This window comes from Falco peregrinus, chromosome 6 (assembly GCF_023634155.1).
Source record: "Falco peregrinus isolate bFalPer1 chromosome 6, bFalPer1.pri, whole genome shotgun sequence".
NCBI lineage: Eukaryota > Metazoa > Chordata > Aves > Falconiformes > Falconidae > Falco > Falco peregrinus.
The window spans coordinates 87,131,715-87,155,342 of record NC_073726.1 but is presented as its reverse complement, the minus strand read 5'-3'; the positions used below and the strand labels follow the sequence as shown (position 1 = coordinate 87,155,342).

The 23,628-nt window shown below is 51.5% G+C and overlaps 1 protein-coding gene across 1 annotated transcript; it reads left to right on the top strand.

Moving 5' to 3' along the window:
• The first annotated feature begins 1,152 nt into the window (after positions 1-1,152).
• DRD3 (dopamine receptor D3) lies at positions 1,153-17,294 on the top strand. The gene is made up of 7 exons (XM_055809322.1): positions 1,153-1,235; positions 3,668-3,959; positions 10,452-10,564; positions 11,782-11,924; positions 12,977-13,173; positions 14,060-14,405; positions 15,318-17,294. The coding sequence occupies exons 2-7, from the start codon at positions 3,678-3,680 to the stop codon at positions 15,512-15,514; spliced, it is 1,278 nt and encodes a 425-aa protein (XP_055665297.1). The 5' UTR covers positions 1,153-1,235; positions 3,668-3,677; the 3' UTR covers positions 15,515-17,294.
• The last annotated feature ends 6,334 nt before the right edge of the window (positions 17,295-23,628 follow it).

Genomic DNA, 23,628 nt, shown 5'->3' with positions numbered 1-23,628 from the left:
GAGAGATTACCTTGGATAGCTGTGATCAGGAGAGGCCATCCAGGGCAGCCAGTGTCCCAAGGCTCCCTTGTTAAGGTAACTGATTTCTTAAAAATAAATAAAAAGACTCTGCTCTCCGCAGCATCTCCTCTTCTTCTTGCCCACCTACAAGTAAGTTAGCCCATGGCCACCCTGACCAGTGGGTGCATAAAGGGGAAGAGCCCTTTCCCCTCTCTCTGCTGGGGCTGCAGTGCTGCTCCTGAAACTCTTGCAACCCTGGGAAGGGAGCCCCCAGCCCCACCGCTGAGGTTCCCACGCCCTGGGAGCCCCGCTTGCCGTGCCAGGGTGGCTGGTGGGCACAGCCCAGCCCTGAGGCCCACCAGCATCATTAGTACCCACAGAGCCCACCCAGGGACCACCGTCCGAGCAGAACTGGGCTCAGAGGCCTGACCCCAGAGCTCAGGGGACGCCGTGGCTGGGTGACGGTGGCTGTGGTCCCGCTCTGGTCCCGGTGGATGCGCCACGCTGTGCCTGCAGGCAGCGCTCCCGGGACAGGGACACTTCCCCAGCATCGCTCTCCTTCCCGCCTCCCTCCCCCGTTACCCAGCACTTTTAAATCTCAGTTTTAAGGGAATTTATTTTCAGATTTTTTTTTCAGTTCTCTGCCTTTTAAAAATCATCTCTACTTTGATTTTTTTTTTAAACTAACAACTTTTCAAGCGTCATTTTTTTATCCCAAGCCGCACGCTCATTGTCTCCCGAAGGGCTCTGCCTGTTTGCCTTCACCGGAGCGTGGGCAGCTCCCCCCGCTCCCCCCCGACCGGCACCCCGGGGCCCAGCCCTCGGCCCGGGTTCGGGGTTCCCATCTCCCCCCTCCTCCCGCCGGGCAGAACCAGGTCAGCCCCTCCGCAAAGCACCCCCTTGCTGCGGGCCCCGGCTCCAGAACGAGCCCAGACCCCTCTGCAGGGCCCTTTGGGAAGGGGCGGGATGGGGCGCGAAGCCGCCGGCCCTGCCGCCCCCCTCCCCAGGACACGGCGGGGTACCGGCCGCTGCCGCCGGCGGGGCAGGGGCGGGGGCGGGGGCGGGGGCGGGCGGGGGGAGGTGCCCAGCCCCGCCCACCTCCGCCCCGCCCTGCCCCGCCCCGCCCCGCGGCTCCGCGCCGGGAGAGCGGCCGGAGGGAGCGGGCCGGCCCGGGAGGCGGCGGGACCGGGACCGGGACCGGGACTGAGCCCTGCTCGGCGGTGGTGCCACCGGGGGTAAGTCCAGATTGCTGCCCCCCCGCTCCCCTCCTGCCCGGTGCCGGCGGACCCCTGCCCCATAGCCCCCGCTCCCGGTTTCCCCCGCCTCCCTCGCCCCCCGGGGCACGGCGGGCAGCCGCAGGGGCGCCGCTGCCCCTCGGGGGCGGGTGCGGAGCAGCACCGGCAGCCGGAGCCGGACCCAGAACCGCGGCGGCGCCTGGCCCCAGCGCTGGGAGCCCGTACCCCTGCCCTGCACCCTGCGCCGCGCGCCCGGACCCCCCCATCCGCACCGGGACCTGCACCCGGACCCCTCCGAGGCTGAGGCCACCGGGAGGAGCATCCTCCCCTTTCCCCTCTGTCAGCTCGTCCCCACGGCAGCGACCCTCGCCCCCGCCGCAGCTCGCTGCCAGGGTGGTGGGTGTCCTGGTACCCCCGTGTCCCGCCAGCCCCGCCCGCGGGTACCGCGGTACCCCGGCACATCAGCATCCTGGTACCCGGCGCATCAGCATCCCGGTACCCCGGTACCCGCCTGGCTGGCAGCGCCCTGGCCGTGGGCAGAGTGAGCAGGGCCGGGGTGTGTGGGGCAGCCCAAGGAGGGGGGAGCCTGGCAGGGCTGGGGGGGAAGCTGGGAGGGATGCTGGGGGGGAAGATCGACCTCTGGGTGAAAGTGGAAAATACTGCTTTAGGCTGTAAGGGGTGGCAGAAGGGGCAGGAAACCTGCTGGCAAACTGTGTAACGTGGTGCCTTAGGCCATTTGGTGGTATCGTGCGTGATGTTTTGTTCATTCCCTGCCCTGGCTTTGCTGATCAACTAGGCAGCTGCTTAACGTAGGCTTTCTCAAAAAAAAAAAAAAAAAAAAAAAAAGAGGAACTAGCATACTAGCTTTTCATGGCCCCAGCCAATACAGGTTTCCCAGAGTAGGAGCTCTGTCGGTGCAAGGGATGCTGCTAAATGAGTCTTGTGTTTGGGTGGCTGCAGCCGAACTGTTTGATGAGCAAACAGTCCCGGACTCGGCAGCAGCGCTCACGCTATGGGAAATCCTGCAGTCCAGTGGAAGGCTTCACTCCTGTGTCAGGGGCTGGCAGAAGAAAGACAGAGAAGGAGAGACAAGCACAGATGTTTCCAAACACAACACAAGCCATAAGAGATTGTTTCACCCCTGTCCTGGGGGATCTGTGTTCATGGGACAGAGGGAAGTTCAGTTTCTACCTCATTCAGCCCTTGCCCTCTCCCAGCTACAAGGCAGCAGGGGTGAGTGACACCAGTTTCAAGGATAAATATATGCCAAGGGGCTGGAGCAATTTATACCCATTGTAACAGCTTCTCTTCTAGGAGCGTGTGCATCACAGATGCTGCTGTTCAAGGGGTGAGGTGGAGCAGAGTAATATTTATATCATTGGCATTGCAACGTTTTGTCCTTGCCTTTCGTAACTGTCACACTGATGATGAGTTCAGCGACAGGAGCACTAGCAAGGAAAAAAAATAAAACCAGATACAGGCAATTAAATGTCACAGAACAACCCTGGGACAGCAGCCTTCCTATTCCTGGAAAAAAATCATCCTCCTTCTAAATCAAGACAGGATAGGTTCCTGGGCACAATCACGAATCCATTGTAAGGAAAAGAAATGCAGAGTACCCCGCAAGCATCACTCCATTATTTCATCCCAAATGACAAGTTGATTTGCTCTTCAGCACAGGAAGCACATCTTCTGGCCAGGCATGGAAAACAGGGCACAGTATGGATGAGCTGGGGGCAGCGGGGACAGCCAAGCTTTGGCAAGGCCGGCAGGGCTGAAGCAGAGCGTTATGTTAACAGGCGGCCTGGGACAGACACAGGTTGCAGAATAGAGTCATTCCCTAGGTGGGTGCTTACTGCCAGGCGGCCAGGATGCAAAAGGCTACTCGAGCATTGCAGGTGCGGTCTGTGTGCCGGGCTGCCAAGCACTCGAGTGCATGAAGTTAGTGAAGATGTTTTTTAACGAGGGAGGAGGGAGGGTACTTCCCAGAAGAAAAGATTCCTAGGTCCAAGCTTCTGGCCAAGCCCTAGTTTGGGTAACTGTGTTGGGTCTTCCTCAGCACTACAAATTGCTGTCTTGCAGGCTGCTCTCCTGCCTGGCTGACTTGTGCTGTGGTATGATGACTTCGGTGCATCTTTCAACCATTGCTGCTTTCCGCGCAGCTGCGTTGGTTGGTAAGATGCACCTGTCGGATGCACACAGGAGGTGGGATTTTGCATTCTTCTCTTGGCTTAGATTCGGTGAAAAACAAAACAGGCCAAGCAGGACTTTAAGTAAAGTTCTGCCTAGGTATGAGTGGAAAAAAAGACCTCTATAAATGGCTTGAAGTAGTGTTTGTGAAGTATGAAAATCATACGCTATCCACCACAAGCAGTTCTCCACAATGACTGTGGAGCTCCAGTTTTCAGCCAGCTCTTTCTTTCTCTTTGCAGCAGTGTCCCCATGGCCCTCTTCACAGGAACCAGCAGTCATCCTAACACCACTGACCCTCTTCCCTGTGGGGGAGACAACACTACAGAGCCTGACCTGCCACACTCACACGCTTACTACGCCCTCTGCTACTGCATCTTGATCCTGGCCATCATCTTTGGGAACGTGCTGGTCTGCTTAGCCGTGCTGAGGGAACGCACCTTGCAAACCACAACAAACTACCTTGTGGTGAGCCTGGCGGTGGCGGACTTGCTGGTGGCTACTTTGGTGATGCCATGGGTGGTGTACCTGGAGGTGAGTACATCTTAGGAAGGATCAGCAGAATTTAACCACAGCACGAGTGCACCAGCGTTAGCACACGCTCTCAGGGTGGGCCAGCTCTGCTACAGGTGAAGTCCATTCATGTTTTAACCCCCCAGCCAGCTCTGGGGCAGTTGTGGGGTGGGTAGCAGCCCCATGTCACACAGGTGGCCCTTGCAGGCTGGACAAATGCACCACAGTCCCACCCGTCAGTAGATGCGCTGAGCCTTGCTCTTCCTGGCAGAGCGCAGCCCCTCTGAGCTTGAAAGCGGGTGGGCTACAGCCAGTAATGTAGATCGCGGGTTCTGATGTGCTAATGCTGCTTTCATCTGAGCATCCCTGAAGCTGACTCCATCAGCCAGAAGGGTTGCCATGATGATTCAGGAGCGGTGGGGAGGCAATAGGGTGGAAATACCTTGTTAGAGCCCAGATCAAGCCGTATTCCCGCTGGCCAGAAAACAAGTCAAATCCTCATCTCCTGCGGAGTTTAAGAGCCTTGATGTCCATGATGTTAAGTCACCTCCAAGCAATTCTCCAAGCAGGCTGACAAAGGGATGAAGCCGAAGAACACGCTCCGAAGTCTCTTTAAGTCATGTGAGCATTTTCACAGTAACTTCAAATGACTCATCAAGCCCTGGGGTGTCTTATACTCTATTTCCCTGATCTTTGCACGTTGGCTGGCGTAAAAATGTAGCGGCACAACCATGTGTAGTATGGACAACACCATCAGATAAAGCAAAGGTTTCCGCCACTGCAGGGCAGCAAAGATGGAAACTAAATCCGCCCCTGCCGCCCCATGGCAAACCCCTGAATTACTGAAGCCACTTCTGATATAAATATTGTTACTGAAGCAAATACATGAAGGTATGCTACAGCTGACATTTTTATCTGTTCTGTTCAGCATTTTTACACTAATTCACAAAAATTGGTAGGTTTAGAATTAGGGTGAGCATCTATCAGCGGTAAGCTTTCAGCTGAGCCCTAGTACCGTGTTCTCATGTGAACAGAGACAGAATAAGCCTCTGAGCCATAATCTTGCAGAAGCCTCATGCTCTTTCTGCAAGGGCCGAGCGGGGATCAGGCTGAAGGGTAGGGTAAATATTCTGGTGGCAGCTGCCCACCTTTGGCTGACCTCTTTCCTGCAAAACAGAGGAGAAGCAGAGCAGGCTTTTAACTCGTGCAGATGGACTGCGCAGCATGTGGACAGAAAGTAGGACAAGGCAGGACACCACCGGCAAATGCCAGACCGACTCTGGGGGTATGAGGAGGTTCGATCGAGTAGCAGGGGACTGGCAGTGGTCTGCAGCCCTCCTCTGCCACTGGAGTATGTTGAGTAGGCAACACAGCTCTAGGCTTTGGCACCCAGCCTGGGCATTTCCCTTGTGTTAATCCAGGCCATTCTCCCAAACTGTGTCCACTGCTGTCTCAGCAAGGCTACAATTAAGAGAAATTGAGGGTTTGCTCAGTGTATAAGCACTATTAATAAGGGCACTGATGGTTAATTATTTTTATATAGCATCGCTCTGGAGTGAAGGAACAAAGAGAGCACCACGATAACCGCATGTGTGATTACATTCCTAATTAAGTCAGTAGCAACAGTGAAACCACTCCTTGCAGAGCGGTCCTGGAGCTGGCCTGCTGGATGCCTGCAGCGCAGTTGGGTTACACTGAATGATTAAAAAGCAAGGAATAAGTCAGGGCGGGGTGTGGTGGAGCCATCCCAGCCAGCCAGGATTAGACTCTGCAGTTTGATTGCAACTGAAAATTATTATTAAAACCCAAATGTTGAGATTGGAATAGTTCACCTCAAGTGTATTCCAGTCTTTAATGAAATCACAATATGCTTTGCATCAGAAAAGACCTAAAGCTCACTCTTGCCATGGGCAGGGTGGGACTGAGGCACATCTGGGAAGCAGCTTCTGTCCCCATGGCAGTATTGTGGTCAGATCTGTTGTCTAGCTGTGTTTGCAGACCCATTCAAGATTGGTTTCCAGCTGTGGAGCTTGAGTAATGAAATCTTGGGTAAATCAAAGTAGCTGATCCAAGAGGCACATGAACAACAGGGAGAAGAACCCACATACATCCCAAACCCGAACTACCACTTCCAGCAGTACCTCCTAGAGATCTAGGCTGCAGGACTCCAGCAAGACTAAGATTTAAAAAAAAACCTCCAAAAAGCCCTGAAGTCGTTTAGATATTTGCTGCTGTTTATGGATCAGCACTGCTACCAATGAAGCAGAAATGGCATCATGCTTCAGTACACTATAGCCCTGGAAATTGTGAAGAAGTCATTCAGTCCCCAAACCTGTGTACAATAGCTATTCATCTACTGAACGTTTGCCAAACCAGACATCTGAGACCTATTTATTGAGAAGCTAAAGGTGGATGAATACCTCAGATTTAAATATCACTTGTGAACTTTGTGCTTTACTCTCAATTTTTAGAGCCATCTGTGGCCTGGACCTTCTCCATGAAATTTTTCATTTTATCAGTCCTGCAGACCAGAACTGTCTCTTTCTGAGAAGCCTTTGGGGAAGGCTGTGACAGAGCAACAACAGGAACATTTTATAACCTCAGAATCCTCCTCTCCACCTAACGAAGCTTCTGGCATAAAAATGCTATTCAGCACTGTGTCTAGCAATCTTCAGGGGTCAACAGATATGTCTAATATATCCGTACTGCTACCCCAGTTCTTTACTGACCTCTGATGCTGTGCCTGGTGTGACTACGGAGGCTCACCAAGGTTTCTAAGATAGTGGCATTAGGGTGCCCTGCCCACTAAAGCTTGATGGCATTGAATCCCATCGTGCCTTATAGTAATTGCATAAACAGAGGAGGACGTGGAGCAGCATGGCCTGGAGCATCCTCCTTAGTCTTCTCACAACATCCAGTTCTACCTCCAATGGGAAAAAAGCATCAGAAGATGATTGTCACTGAGGTCCAACCTGCAGCTCTCTTCAGAGCGAGTGAGAGTAAGGCTGTCTCCTCCTCCGTGGCTCCCACACTGGAGTAGCGAGACCTACAACAGCTCTTTGAGCTCGAGGAGCTCGCCAGGCCACCATCAAAAGCAGGGCAGACAACCGAGTTACTGCAGCTCGGCAGTTTACCACTTGTCAGCAGGTCTGACTGCACGCGTGCTCTTGGTTATTCCTGCCATGCAAAAATATAAGCAGCCATTTCACAGCTGCAGGGAGTTAACAGCACCCCCAAGAAGAACCCTTTCTTAAACAGAGCACTTGAGTGAGCACGCTTAGATACACCGCTGCCTGACATCACCTCGTGTAACTTTGCGTTCGTACTTTCAAATCCATCTACTGCTCAATATGTCATCATCATACATATCTGACTTTCAGAGAGTCTTCTTATTTTTAAGGATTCAAGAGAGTGGTGGATTTGCATAAGCTTATGAATGCACAATGATTTTCATTTTTTTTTAAACTGGAAGGCTTCCTATAGGGTTGGAACGTTCAAATAATAATACATTTTGTGGCTAAAGCAGACTGGACTGGTCATCAAGAAAGATGAGGTGAGAGCCCGACCTGAACAGTCTATAAGGAGCTTTAGCACTGTCTTTGCCAGAGCTGGGATTTTATCCTGGACTCTATTCCCACTTCTGCTGCACACAAACTGAGTGGTAATGAGAGATTCTGTCAGCTTACCTCTATGTGGTTTGCTCTCATCAGCTGTAAGAAAATAATATTTGACCATCCACCTCACTCAGGCAGTTGTGAGGGTTCATTCAATTAATACCTGTGATGTGCTTTGAGATTCCTGGACAAAAGGCACCAGCGGGATGAAGAACAGGTACCCTGCCAGCACACTCGCACGTTCTAGCTGCTGTAGCAAAGATGAGCGGAACAGAGTAATGAAAGGAAGAGCAGAAATAGAATTAAAAAAAAATTATGAACGAGGCCTGTAATAAAAAGGCTCTTCATTGTTAAATTTGGGAATAGATTCTGGGTTTGCATACCCCACAGGTAAATATTAACTACTTCACCGACTTCAGCAAAGCTACACCCCATTTTGGAATTTGTGGCTGGTGGAAGCGAGGATGGGTTTTAAGCCCAAACGTTTTGATATGTCAAGTATCATCTTCATACAAGCTACAGCTTAGTATGCAGGTGGTGTGATCTGAACGCATCATCCTGAAAGGGTTCACTTCAGAGCCATTCCCACCAGCACCTTCTTCAGATTTAATGGTACACATTCTTGGGTTTAGCATTTGAATGTGCTCAGGACCTTGGAAACTCCCTCAGTTAAAAGCCTGCACATCTGCTGGGCTAGCAGCAGCTGGCTTGCACCGAACACCTGGCACTGGCTCCTGGTGAAATATTCTTCAGACTCCGCAGATCACAGAGACACTGCATTGCATTTTGCCTCCGACTACAGAAAGACCCCTTACTGGCTCCCACTGCAAAGGCTTCCAGCATTTATGATTTTTTTATATATTTTGAGGTGGTCAAGCAGATCTCAAAATCTGCAACTAAAGCAAAAACGGCGTGGGGTTTCTTTGAAAACTGAACCTACCTATTAAGGTCCCCAATTTCAGAGGGACAGCCTTCAGTTTGCACATCTTGTAGCCCACCTAATCGTGCAGAAAAGCTCTAAGGGTTTGGTTTGTTTCTTTTTTTTTTTTTCTTTTTTTTTTACTTTGCTTGCTTTTTTTTAAAAAGAAAACAAAGGAGCCCCACAAGTATTAGAGAACTGAAGATGAAAGCACAGTTCCCCACTGCATTTTGCAAGCCAGCTCCCATTTCTCTCCCCTGCATTCATTCAGAGGAGGTCTCATGGAAGGCTACCTCATCCAGTACCTGACTTCTGGCACGCAGCAGCTGGGTCCAGCAGAGGACACCCCAAAGACCCCGTGAGTTTCTGTGCCCATGTGCGGGAATGCTGGCACAATCAAACCCATTTCAGTTTCTCGGGATTATTTCTTATACAACTCTGAAAACAACTCGTACGAAATGAATTCTGTGTTTATACAAGCGCTTCTGTCTGCAGGGAGCTGCGTCCTTCCTAGGCACTGACACTTGCTGCAGGGTTGACCCACTGCCTTAGGAGCCAAGCTCAGTTGTGGCACCCTCTCCAGCCTGGTCTGGGATGGGTATTGTTGAGTAGGTCATGAAAACCTCCAAGGATGGAGCCTGGCCAGACTCACCAAGCAGCCAGCTCCACTGCCTTACCGTCCTCATGGTCAGAAAGTTTACCTCCATAACCGGTTTGCGCTTTTCTTCTTTCAACTTACGACTGGTGCCTCTTGTCCTTCCACCCTGCACTGCTGTGAAAAACTTGGCTCCGTCTGCTTAGCAACCTGGCTCCAACTTTCTTAATAACCTCCCAGTAGGCACTAGGGGACTGCAGTTAGTGCCCCCACACCCCCCAAAGCCACCTCTTCTCTTCTCCAGGCTGAGCAAGCCCAGTTCCCTTAGCTGCTCCTCACTGGACAAGTGCTCCAGCCCCAGGGACTGTCTCGGTGGCCCTCCGCTGGACTCACTCCCGTTTATCGATGTTTTTTCTGTACTGGGGCCCCAAAACCAGATGCGGTACTCCAGATGAGGTCTAAATGTAAGCAGAAAGATCTGGATCTAGCACCAGTTCCTCTTTCTCTCTTACCCCCGCTTCTGCACCCAGTGCAGCTTTAGATTCCTTTGCTGTACTCATCCAGCAGGCTGATCTGTGGGAGGATGGGCTGCCTCTGTGTTGGAGCACTCGGAGTCAGGCTATCATCGCAGCCCCGACGACAGCAGTGCCACACGGTGCTTGGAGCATATGTTGTCATCCAAAAAGGTCATTGTCAAGAACTTGACAGCTGGGCCAAAAAATGCATTTCCCCATCACCAAGATCAGCCACAGCTAAGCTTTCATGCTTACACGCTTCAGATTAAAATTTCAAACCAACCAGAACAAAAGCTGGACATGGTAGCAAACCAAACCCCTTTATCCGAGTAGCCTGTGAGTTCTCGCTCAGATCTAATAATCAAAATATGTAAGTGAGATCAGAATCCAACTAAGGTTTTAGAGAAGCCTGGGCTCTCAGGTCTGTTTCATACATAAATGCATAAAATTTGCAGCACTTTCCCAGCTCAATGCCTGCAAGAGAACTCCAGCAGCTAAGCTGAGAAACACTTTTCAGCCCTTAGATTTAATCAGATGATCCTTAATCAAAGGATAGATACAGTGATATCAAATTTAAATCAATCTATCGTGCTAGGGCTCAAGGGAAAGGATAGCTGCTACCTATTTCTTCACCCTGCCTCCCTCTGTGAGAGTAACCAAAGGACTGAAATCAAGGTGTGGCTCCTTCTCCATGACCTTCCGCTGTGTTATCTTGCCACACAACATAGGCGCCTCAGTTTTCCTCTGCACATCACAGCAGACATGAAAGCACGTAGCTGTTGAGACCCTTGGAGGAGAGCACCTCTGTATACGTAAGGCGTCAGGACTCGATGCAGAACCAGGCTGACAGTTTTGTGGTTGCTGGTGCAGGTGACGGGAGGAGTCTGGACTTTCAGCCGCATCTGTTGCGACATCTTCGTCACCATGGATGTAATGATGTGCACAGCCAGCATTTTAAACCTCTGCGCTATCAGCATTGACAGGTGAGAGCCAACAGCATCCAAGGGGATAGATAGTCTGGAGATGGGGGTCGGCTCTGTGCCCCAGTGTGGCTAGGGCAGGAAAGTGGGGTTTGCACAGGCAGCATTGCTGTCTTCAGGGACACAAACCTCCCTGCCAGTCTGTCGCTGCCACAGCTGCTGTGAATAGGCTCTGCCCACCATGTGCTAGGAGGTGCCTGCACTTGAGGGCAGAGAGGCACAAGCAGCGAAACATCACCAGTAGGCACTCGGCCACATCCTCATGCTTTTTGAAGGCAGGGACCAGCATTGGCCATCTAATTCCCATTGAGTGTCAAAGAGGGTTTTTTCTGGAGACCTCACTCATGAAGTTTTAACAAACACAATCCTGCCATAAGCATAGGGAGGGGTGAAGGTTATCGCTATCTAATCTTCAGCCTTGCCCTGTTTTTCCGCATCTTAAACCAGCCTATTTTAAGCAACGCTGAGGGCTGGGAGCCAAGACCTCAGCACACGTGGTGCTGTTAGGACCAAGGGGTGGGGGAAGGAAAAAAGCACTGCATGCTGTACCTTTGTTAGATGTGGTAATCATATGAAGCAGCTCTCAATGCTGGCTTGGCCTGGTGTTCCTCCATGGGACTCTTTATCCCCATTTCATTTTGGCTCTGCCCTGCAAGGAGCAGCCCCCAGGTTATCCTGAAGACAAGACTGCTGTGGCTTTCAAATCTGAGCCTTGCCGAGCTGCATCCCCTGGGGCATCCCGGCAGCCGAAGGCCCTGGGCACCCACCATGGGCAATCCTCTGGCTGTCGGCAAGGCCGACACCAGAGCGGGTGGATGAGGCACAGGGTGTAGCCGGCTGTGGTTGCTCCAGGGACTGCTCTTTCCCAGCAGGGCACATATAACCTTCGGGGATCAAGGGATAGGGGGGGGTCCTGGGGCTTCTAGATCCAGCAGGTATCCCAAACCTAGTAGCTTCACAATGCTGGCAGGTCTGCCAAGCATTTCCCTGCAGTGCTGCCAACTAACTCTGATTTCCTCTGTTCCTCCTTGCAACACCCCACTTACCATTTCTACAAATTGCTGATGCCATCATCTGATCTTCTCTCCTTTCCTCTTCCATTTCTTCACCACGTTCACCATCGTGTCCCCTACATTGCTTTCATTTCTCCTTTTAAAACCTGGTCCTTTTCCTCCCTCCGTTCTTACCTCTCCTCTTTCTGGAGCTGGTTTGGTCTGCAGATACACTGCAGTGGTGAAACCAGTTCAGTACCAGTACAGCACTGGGCAGAGCTCCTGCAGGAGGGTTTCTCTCATGATCGTGATAGTCTGGATGCTGGCGTTCGCAGTGTCGTGCCCTCTCCTCTTCGGCTTCAATACTACAGGTAGGTGACGTCCCGAACAATAGCACGCAGGGAGGGATGGGACATGGAGCTGCCCTGTGTATGGCCAGGTCATTTAATGTGGGTCCTGCAGACTTTCCTAGTTACAGGAAATTTTAGGGAACTGTAAGGTGCACTGTGAAGGGTGAGAAAGATCTCCAGCACTGGAGAGCAGATGTGCTTTTGTCTATAAACTTGCAATTTGCTCAGGCAGACACTGACATGGTGTCCAGGTCTACAGATCCCCCCCCCCAGACAATCACTCTGGGCACACAAAGCAAATCTCCAGAGGTGCAGCATGTCCAACACCCCCACCCCACCCCCACCTTACTGCATCTTGCTGGTATCAACAGGTCCAGCTTTAAATCTGATTCAGGACACATTCTAAACAGCAAGGACTGCATATTGGCACTGCTTGTGAGAAACCTCCTTCCCATCCAAGTGGCTGGCTGCTTCCTCACCTAATCCCTTGAGGAGAGCCAACAATCTGGCCTTCTCCTTGGAAGCAGGTTGGTCTTTCTCCTTGCCCTCACCTAGGGCAGCCCATTCTCCCTGGAGGCAGAGGGGCAGGGGAGCCTTCCTCCCCCCTGAGCCACAGGCAGAAGTCCCCTGCTCCCTGTCCATCCTCTGTGTGGTGCTTGAAGTGGGAAGGAGACGGGGTGGGAAGTGCTGCTGTCCCCCGCTGCCTGGTCCAGACTGACGGGGTGAAGGCATGCCTCTGCATCCAGGCAGCGCAGAGGCTGTCAGAGGAATAGGAGAGAGGGTGAAAGGAGAAAGGATGGGACTAGACTTGAGAGAAGAGGGCAGAGCTGTTGGCCAGAAGAGCAGGCAGATGCCTACGGGGTCATGCTAGATGGCCCTAGGTAGAGTCCATTTTAAGCATCCCTTAGGTGAGTGGGTAGGTCACAGAACAATTTGCAACCACAGAGACAGGAGATCCCTGCACCCCTCAGACTGCCTTTGTCCCCCCTCCGCCTTGCGACTTGCTTTGCCAACGCACCAGCGCCTCCTTGTACTAAGCTCAGCCGCTCCTCTCTCTCTCTTCTCCTCCCCAGGGGATCCCAGTGTCTGTTCCATATCCAACCCTAGTTTCATCATCTACTCCTCTTTGGTGTCCTTCTACCTCCCCTTCCTGGTAACCCTGCTGCTCTATGTCCGGATTTACCTCGTGCTAAGACAAAGACAAAAGAAGCGAACGCTCACCTGGCAGGGCAGCCACAGCGCCAGCACCAAACCGTGTTATGCACACAAAGTAAGATCCACATCAATGCAGTAGGAGCTGTCAAAAAGGACAGGGCATGCATCATCTCTCCTCTGCAAAGGGCCAAAGCACAGAACGGAAAGCACAGAGAAGGGACATGGCATGTTTTCATCCCATCCCTCACTCATACACCATGATACTTGAGATGCAGAAGCTCCAGTTAAATCCTTTCCATCCCTCTAGAAAGAGGATGCTCCCTGTGTATCTCTGCCCTCTAGAACCGAGCAACTAGAAAAGAGCACAGCCTACTTCAATATTTCTTCAGATCTGGGCTTTCTCAGCCATGCAGAAGTCTGGCTAATTTCCTCATTTATTGATTTTTGCTTTATGAAGCCTCGTTCTCAGGGCTTCGCAGGCTTTAATGTAGATTATTAAAAAAAAAACCAAAACAACAAAACCAAAACAACACAACTCTTCATCTGACAGACTTAGGAAGCCAAAATGCTCACGGTGCATGGAGCATTTGTTCCACTGACCTTTCTAGATGAAATATCTGCAACCACGGGAACCAGCAGGATGGTTTGAAAGGGATCACCTGGTCATGCATACCTGCTTGTGTTACCCATTTTCTCACAGTGAAGCTACATTAAAAAAGGGTGGGGATGTTGAGGGGAGCAGGGCCAACTGAAAAATACAAGTGAAAGTTTAGCAGAGCGAGTGTGTCAGCTCTTCTTGTTCTCATGCTTCTCCTTGGTGGGATGGAGAGTTGTCTGGTGCTGGTTCACCCCTCTGCTAAGCCAAGGTCAGTCCAGAGGATGAGGTGCAAGCCTAAGCAGCCGGTGGGGCTAAGGATGACTCCTACAACTCTCCTCATCATCCTTTGACCCAGGGAATGGTTTGGATGGTTCCCAGTTCTCTGTGGCATCCTCTTTTGCAGGAACACCCGGAGAGAAAAGCTTTGCCAAACAGATGCCAAGGCACCTTTTCCCCCTGTCTCCCACTCAAATGCTCAGGCCAGGAGATGTCTCCTAAAAGGAAGTTGCTGACTGTCTTCAGCCTGCAGCGGTACCGCAGCTTCTGCCATGAGGCATCCCTCACCAAGCCACCAGGGACTACACAACACAGCAGGCTGGAAGAGAGGAGAAAGAGTCTGAAGCCAGGACTGGAGGTACGGAGGCTCAGCAATGGCAAAACCATCAGCTCTTTGAAGCTAGCGCACCAGCAGCCCCGGCTGATCCAGCTTCGGGAGAGGAAGGCTACACAGATGCTAGCTATTGTCCTGGGTGAGTGAGAGCCACGCTGTCCAGCGGGGTGCAAGGGGTGATGGTTTGGGGCTTGCAAGAGAAAGGAATCTCCTAATACAGTATTGAGATTAAAAAAATGCAAGCCAAGCCTAGACTTCAGCTGCTCCACAAAGTCACAAAGAAAGAGAAACAACAGTGGGACACTTGGGGATCTAGGGTAATGCTCTCAAATTTTGAGAGCCAAGTATATTAGCATTTTATTTATGTTTTGTTACTCTTTTGTTTTATATCAGTGGCCAACAAGCCCTGCTAGAGGGAGGAACAGCCAGCACCTTTGCTTTCCCTTTACCTTTCTATTATTACTATTACTACTACTACTATCATCATCATCATCATTATTATATTATAATTATTTTCATTATTATTAAGCTGGAACTTTAGATGGAATCCTAAGTTTCTATACACGTAGCAGCTCTTAGGTCCAATTACAGAAGGGGAAATCGAGGCAAGGAACAGCAGAGGAACCCCCTCATAGAGCTGGATGGAGAAGCCAGGACAGTGGTGCCCCAGCCACCTGCCACTGTCACCAGACATGCTGCTTCCCCTCATTAACCCAGCAGTAGTAAGAAAATAATGCAGCCCTTGTCTTAATGGATTAAAGCAGCAAAGGCAGCAGCCTTTCCCTCTAAGTTGTGGCCACTTGCTTTTGCCAGTCACCAGGCCACCTCTGAAGCCCCATCCACCCATTCACATAACTGGTCCCGAGGAGCCTGAGCTCTTGCCAAGCCCGGCTGTACCGGGAATACATGATATTTATTCCACGTTTACCAAATGCAGACACGCACATGGAAATAGTGAGAGGATGGAGGGAGAGGGCACAGGTGCAGGCCTTTTCCCAAGCAGTTGCTTCTCTAAAGTCACAGATTGTGTTCTCCCTCTCTCTATACCCAGGAGCATTCATAGTCTGCTGGCTGCCCTTCTTCTTGATTCACATCCTCAACACCCACTGCCCATCCTGCCACGTGCCCCCAGGGCTCTACAGTGCCAGCACCTGGCTTGGCTACGTCAACAGTGCCCTCAACCCCATCATCTACACAACCTTCAACACCGACTTCCGCAAAGCCTTCCTCAAGATCCTCTGCTGCTGACCGCGGGGCCAGCACCGGGCTGCGCGTCTGTGGTTTGCAGCAGACTCCTGGGCTGGGGACAAGGTGTGGGGCCCTTTCCTGCCTCTGCTTCACGCGCCGTGGTCAGTGACGTGCTCCCCTCGGCCGTGAGCAGTGCTGCTCGGTGTGATGTGGTCATTGCTGATGGCCAGGCACCCTCTGCGCCAGCGTGAAGAGCAGGACGGCAGCCCACCTGCACGGCTAGCTTCCCACACCAAACCTCAACGCTCCTGCTTGAAAAAGAACAAGTGCTTCCCGCTTCTGGGGAGGGAGGGGAAGAAGACAGAGGCAAACCAGTGAGTCCCTCAGTGTTGGGCACAGCAGTGCTGAGAGGCAGACCTGGGTGTGCAGTGGAAGGTTGGCCACCATGCCACTGGGAGCTGCCAGGCTCACAGAGCACACAGGACCCGGGCGGACAGCATCCTTCATCTCCACCGCCTACGTGCTGGGAATGCATTTCCCCTCCCGTTGCTGGACCCTCAGCCTGCAGAAGGCTCATGTGCAGCATTCCTAATAAGAGGGCAGGCCATGACCTTTTTGAGAAGAATCCTGATCCCTTCAATCAGCAGCCAAGAGCAAAAATTCAGCAAGGAAACTTGGAAACGAAGCACTGAAGGAGAAACAACAGCATCCCTGTTGTCTCCATCAAAAGGTTTGCCCATAAAACTGGGGCAGTCTCAGTGCTCGAGAAAATTGCCCCAGCTGCAAACGAAACCTTCCCTTGTGCCACCAGCTTGTGTTTTATTGCTCCTTGCAAGGCAGAGAGGTGGCTGCCAGCCCTCTGGTAGGTCTGATCACATGAGAAGCGCAACGCTACCGCAGTGTCCCCTCTCTTCCTAACCCAAGGACCAGCGATAGGTTGGCCACTTATTTAACCACCACACACCCTGTCATCTGCTGGGGACGCTAAATAATGAACAAGGCCTAGGACAGCTCCAGTCGTGCCTGTGATAGGTTTGAACCTGTTCGCTCAGCTGGGACAGGTTGCATGCACCCTGTCTCAAAATGTGTTGGTGATCTCTTTGGAACCAGTCTCCATTTGTGCCCCTCTCCTTGTCAGGAGCACTGCTAGATTAAGGGTTTGTCCTGCCTGCTGTGATAACTCCCGTTACAGCCCGTGCCTAGGTGAGAGCTGTTTCAGTACCATCCCAGTAAGAAAGGTGGTGTGCCCCAGGATCAGACCCAGGACTCTCCCTGGCTCCCCTGGCCGACACTCCTGCCAGCACACAGGGCATCCGCACATCCCAGCTTCCAGCAGCCAAAGACAGCCCTGCCACGCTCTTCTTCCCCAGCAGTATTTTACAAAGCCACCTCCAGTAGGTCCTGGATGAAAAGGCCAGACAAGCCCTGCCGTACCATGTAAGCTGGCCTCATGTCAGGGCACTCTACTGCTCTTCTCCTTGTACAGACAAACCTGACCTGGAACAGCCTCAACACGTTTCGCTTTCCCTGCTCACCATCCTGGACCAGAGGCTCCAGCTCTCGCTGCAAGACTAGGCTTCGCTGCGCTGTTAGCCCCCCTCATTCGACGGCCTTGGGCATAACTGTGTGTGCTGCCCCTGCCTGTGTCCATGCCACAGCTCCTTCGTCTGGGAAGGGCTTCTTCTCTTTCCTAATATAAAGCCAAACCTCTGGAGCACACAGCAGAGCTCTAGCTTCTTCTGTTTGTCTGGGTTTGGGGAGGAGATGCTTGTGTTGTTTGCCTGGGGAGGTGCCCTCCATCCTGCATTGTAACCGCATTAATCCAATAAAACACAGGTGTAACTGGAAGCTTTGGTACCTTTTGTGGTGAACACAGCCTTTCCATAAGTCTTTTCTCACCTGCAGCCCACTTTAACGCTTTCGCTGTGCAAAATGATCATCTGCCTGGACACACCAGACACACGAAAGGTCTTTATTATTACTTGCATTTTACTTGCAGCTGGGAAAGAAATCAACAGCTGCTGTAAGCACTTCCAGCAGATGAATTCTGAAAATATGGTCAATTAGTTTCCCAGCTACACCAGGCAGGCGTGTGGTAGCATTACTCCATCTGCTCAGCGGTGCTGGGTAGCATGGCAGGTACTCAGCCCACGGGTTATTGGGGTATCAATCGAGTGAATCGACCTGTGGACAGATTGCTGCTCAAATTAATTCCCATTAAGATGCTCCATAACGCAGATCACCGGAGATTCAGCTGCTTTTATATACACAGTTGCCAGAAAGGTGGAAACGGGGAAAAAGACCTTTTAAAGGGTGACTAGGTCCATTTCAAGCCCTAGCCTAGCATGTCTCAGGTGTCACGTTCAGTCTGATCTTACTTGAATTCAAACCTGTTCTTCAAGCAGTGATCCCCAAGGGAATTCAGGATAGAGGTGAGAAACAGGAGGTGCAGAAGACCCCAAGCAGTATTTTGGTATCCACACAACTATGAGGGATGAGGAAAGCTCTGTATCTAAGAATGCAGTCCTTTATTAAAGAATTAAGATTTGAACTATCAGATCACAGAACTGACAACAACCTCTTGAACTATAACCTGCTATGGCCAAAAAAAAAAAAAAAAAAAAGAGGCACCACAAAATCGATGCGCAATTAGAAAAACTCAATTCCAAAAGAAAACAATCTCTCTCTCCCCCTCCCTCAAGTACCGCTTGAGCTTCATGCCCAGTTTTACTGTGGCAATACGAACACGGGTGGCCTCACGGCAAAGGCCAAGGAACAGAAGCGACCAAAGGTGCAAGCAGTTGATGCCTCCACACCCTCCCCAGCAAGCCAGAGAGACAGCTGAGCAGCCCCCCAGGACCTGGGCTTCACACACACCCCCTTCATTATTTGCAGTAGAATAATCCGTGCTGCCTATTTTTTTAACTTAAAATGCCTCTTTCTAACCTTCATTTTCTACAATGTTTTCATCTTTGCTGGGTTTTTTCCCCCTGGCTCCACGGCCGGCTGGAAGAGGCGAGCCGCGACCCTGCTGAAGAGCTGCAGGCGTTGTGCAGGGTTTCATTTACATGCTGACAGTCACATTAGAAGAACCTTTGGAGAATACAGAAAGAGGGAGCTCAGAGACCGCCGCAGACTGTAAATAATTCCCCATGCCAGGAGAGCTGCGGTGGCAGCGCGGGCGGCAGCCGTGCAGGTGCGGTGGGGGTCCTGCCGCCCGCGCTCCCCTTCCCTCTGCCCCACCAGGCAGCAGGAATGGCATGGCTATGGTCCCCTATGCTGGATGCGATTTGTAAGCGAGCCAGCAGGCAGAATAGCCAGGAAACATCTCTACTGTAGCCGAGGAGAGTTAAAACCGTTTGGAAACAAAGGAGAGCTGGCAAAACCCACTGGGAGCAGCAGCTCCCCTCCCCGCAAGGTACAAGGCAGCCATCCAGGGGACTGCCTGTCTAGACACAATTACAGCACGCCTGAGAAACGGACTGAAAAACACCGTTTAGCCCCAGCCGCCCCCATTTCTCCAGGCAGACGTGTCTCCCAGCTCACAGAGCTACAGGAGCCCAGATGAAGCAGCCGCTGTGCCCGTGTACCCCCCAGCTCGCCCAGCGGGCTCGCAGCTCAGCAGGCACGCGCAGCTCTCCTGCGGCACCCCACACCGACTCAGAAAAAAGCCCCTGATCTCCTTCCTCCACATGTACCTGGGGCTCCCCAGGGTCCGTGCTATGTGCACCCCACGTTGCACGCATCAAGTTTGCTGCTCCCACCTGTGATGCTGCTCTCTGGGGGCTCCTAAACAGCACAAGCCACCCAGGTGTGTGTGTGCACCTCCCGGTGCCCTTCCCGGAGGGACATGGGGGACCCTGACAACAGCTGCAGCTCTGAGGTGCTTTTTTTTAGAGCATAAACCACAGAAATCAACTGGATCATGAACCTGCTGGTCAGAATTAGAGGTTTTTCAGAAGAAGTGGTAAGAGCCTGACTCAGGGCTGGAAAGGACAGCCAGCCAGGCACCAACCTACCCTCCACAGCGCCTCTCAATCTGCAGCCTTTCCTCCAGCTGCTGTGCAGTAGCCGCGATGGTAGAAGGTATTTAAGGTGGGTACCAACCATCTGAAGACAGCCCACCCCCAGCAGCTCTCAGGCACTCACTCCTGCGAGCATGGCAGGCAGAAGCAAGCAGAGAGCATCCCCATAGCTCACTGCCACCCCTTCACAGATCATAAAAATTTCTATTTAGGCTGCTGTGTGGTGGTTATGGTAACTACTTGTGTGGCTTACTTGGGTGCAGGTGCAGCAGGAGATGTCCATTGCAGAGCAGAGCCCCACACGTGTCCCATGGCTCTCAGCTGTGTTCTCAAGGGCCACAATGCAAACTTCAGGTCTGGCAGCAAAACCATGGGTTACCCAAGTTACTAAAACCTTAAAAGGTACCAGGCACCAAACTGAAGCCATCCAGAGCGAAAATCAGCATTTCTTATATTGAGTTTTGCATTGTAAAACAAAGAGAAGAAACCATGAAACACTCCCTGCCGTCAGAGATAGCAGCGGGCACAACAGGCACCAGGTCACGCAGGAGCTTTTAAGCAGGAGAGCATTAAGGCCCTTTGGGCAGAAGGCAGAACAATCTTCCACGAGGGAAAGCTGCCTGCTGGGAAAGCAAGGAAATGATGGAGGAAGCAGGTTTCACCTGCTGGCACTGCCCCGCTGCTCTGCAGGTGACACTGCTCAGCTGACATGCTCCAGCACACCTTGCAGCAGCTGTTGGGCATGTCGTCTTAACAATCCCAGCTGCAGCCAAACATCAAAAAAGCACCATTTGTCAGACTACAAGGATGAGGAAGTCTTGCAGAAAACCTTGCTTCCCCCAGGTAATCCTCCCTAGACTCCTCAAGGGATGGGCAGAGCAGCTGCTCAGCTGAGCTCAGCTGGAGCGAGCAGCTCCCCCTTGGCAGGGAGTACCCCTGGAGTCCCTGGCATTGCAGCCTCTGAGGGGGATCGAAGTGACACGTTTCCCCAGGCTGGTCCTCTGCCCACAGCTGGGGTCAGCACAGCTGCTCGGGCTAGCAGCCTCTGAAAGGGTCAGCCTTACACAAGCTGGAGTTTGGCTTGAGGTTATCGTGACGCAAAGCCCTGTCTCAGTGACCTGTCTCCATCACTGTTACTGACATGATGGTTTTTGAACAACGTCTAATCAATGCCAGTATTTCAAGGAAGGATCAACAAGCTGGAAGCTGTTGATATGGTGATGCTCAGAAAACTAAAAATAGGAATTGCAGACACCTGGAGGATGCTGGTACCAATCTGATCAGCTTCAGCCAAGTGTGTGATGGTTTGCTCGTGAAGTGATGACAGGTTCTGGCAGCCTTCAGCCTGCAAACACTCCTGGCTGTGAGGTGTCTCATCTCCCAAAGAGAATGGGCACATGGGTTCTTTCTCAGACAAATGCGAGTATCTGAAATCTGAATTTGCCTTGGAGTGAACCATTGGGGTGGACTTTTCCTTAATCTAATGGTAACAAGGAACTAACATAGTTGTAACCTCCTGGTGGTATCTTAGCACCTGGCCTGCTGCCTTAGGAGCAAAGGAAGGCGCACAAGGCTGCCGGCAATTCAAGGCATGAGGGATTCGAAACAGTACTTCTTCAAGGTCAGCATCAGCTGCCACACCTTGCTGAATGACATTGAACAGGAGGTAGAAGAAATGTGCCAGACCAATCCTGCCTTTCAGTCCTAAATGCTACTGATCCAGCTGTGCTGTTGCTCTCCAAACAGTCAATCTCAGCTCAAGACAGACCGGTGACTTTTCTTGTTCTGCTTTCCTGGAATCACTCATGTCACCCTTCCTTCAATAGCTTAAAAAAACCCGCCCAAATGGGCAATTTTAAAGGAAATAAAAGGGCAAGGAGCCCCAAAATCCGATGGGGACCAAGCCTTCAGCACCAGAACAGGAGCCCATCAGCTTTGGTGCCAACCACACCTTTCTCCAACAGGGATGCTCTTTCTCCCAGGCCCAGGCAAGGAATTCTCCTGAGCCTCCTTCAAGGTTCTGGCCACACATCACTGAATCTCTTCCTGCTAGACACTGGTCTCATCTCGCTCCTGAATGCCTCTGGAAATGTGAGGCAAAGAAAAAGAAAACCCCTAGAGCTAAAGAAGAAAACGAACATAATTAACAATTAATTTCAGTATAATGATTTAAGCTTCTCAGCGAGACAAGCACCCGGCTTCTGTATGTTTGGCAATGTGGGGAAGACCCTTCTGGTTCCCTGCCCTGGGGACTCTTGTCAGTTTTAATAATTTTTACCCTGCAGCTGTGAGCATGGTGAATCGAACAGCACCAACAAAGGCTACTTTTCACCGGGCAGAAGCACACTTACTACGGGACTCCCCTGAATATTTTTGATGGCGCTGGCTGTGGGGAACAGGGAAGTCAGGTATCAGGAGTGAGTGCAGCACTCGGTCCGCCCTCAGCCCCAGGTCTGAAAGCCACCAGCGTTACTCTGTAGCCTTTTGCCTTGGTGAGGAGGAGTACAGCAGCCATCGCTGAACTTCCTGAGCAACAACAGAACGCTTCTTCCTCCTCAAGACATGTGCAAAACAAGCGATGTAAAAAGGCACATGTCGGTGTCTTCTGCACCTTGGTGTTGGCAATGCTACATGTGGACATACTGCACAGCTCCCACTCCTTTCTTTGCTGGCCTTGCCAAATCCTATTCATCCTGTTTGCCTATGCTGGTTCCTCCCAGATGCTCCATCTCCTGCTCCTTTCCTTGAAGATGCTGCCTCTCTTTGAAGGTTTCGGCTGCCTGCCAGTCTCTGTGTTCTCTCCCATTCCAGTTCACTCAGCTTTGTCTGAGGAAAGCATCTGGCTTTCCTAAGGGTTGGTTTCCTCAGCTGTTTTTCGGCACACAGTAGCATTAAATTTGACATTACATCGTAGACGGTTCCATTCCAGCCTGGGAAGGGCAGTATAAAAAGCTCAGGACAGACTGACAGCCTCTGCTGACTTCCTGCAAGATGTTGGCTACATCACTTCAATGGCTCCCCCGATTCCCTCATCAAAAGGCAACCAGCCGTCCTCCTGTGGAAGCGGGCAGCAACGAGCACAAAGCATAGCTAGAACGCCACTTTCATGTCACACTTTGCAATACATGTCTGATACCTCAGAAAGGCGATCAGCTCAGGAGCAGAAGGTATCACATGCAGAGCACTGGAATGGGTCCAGGAACTCCGGCCAAGGACGTTGAAAACACTCATTTCTTTTGTGAAAATCTGTGCTGGGCCATTACTTCTAAGGCCGTAGTTTTTAGACCTTTTCTTGACCACCAATCTGCAAATCAGCCTGCTCTGCAAGTGGGACAGGTGAGGGACACCTTGTCCTGTAGAGCTGTAGGCATGAACCACAACCATTGCCTTTCCCAGTGCACTGGGCATCCCCTTGACCAGAAAATGCTTTACACAGTAGCAGGGGAATAGGAAGACAGAAAGCTGGCTAATCCTGAGCCGTGCAGAAGATCTGGATGCCTCTAGTTATCATTCCCTTACATATGTCCCCACTACATAGCTTCTTATGTTTTCAGGCTGAAGTTTGAAATAACCCCTTCTCACCCAAACCTCTTCCTAAAGAGCTCGGCAAGATGTTCAGACACACAAAGAGCTGCCAAACAGAGCAGGCTTTCTCTGAAGTGTTTGAAATGATGGGGAGTGAGCAAGGCCAGCAGCTGGAGAAGGTACATCAGAAGTGCGAAAAGAGCATCCCACTGTGTTGCACCTTCGGCTGACCAACCTAATTAAATCGTACAGACGACAGATGCAGAAGCAACCAGGCAGTTCATCATCACCTCGCTGCGAGGCAGGGAAAGTATATGCCACCCAGGAAGAGACTGTGCATTCTTGACGGACAACATTCACACTGGCAACATCAAGAGGGAAGCAAGACCATGCTGCTGCAGGAAGATGTTAACCACTTTTGTGCCAGCACCGACTTTGCCAATCTAGATCCAACTCCTCAAAGAGATTTAACTTAATTGTCTTTTGGTTTGAAAAGTCCTATCATGCCTACAGGATGTGCTTAAGGCAGGATGGTAACATGCTGGAACATCTTTAATAGTCTTTAATAAAGAAGTAACTGCTGCATTACCAGAAAAGAGATGAGGTCCCTAGTGAATTACGTAG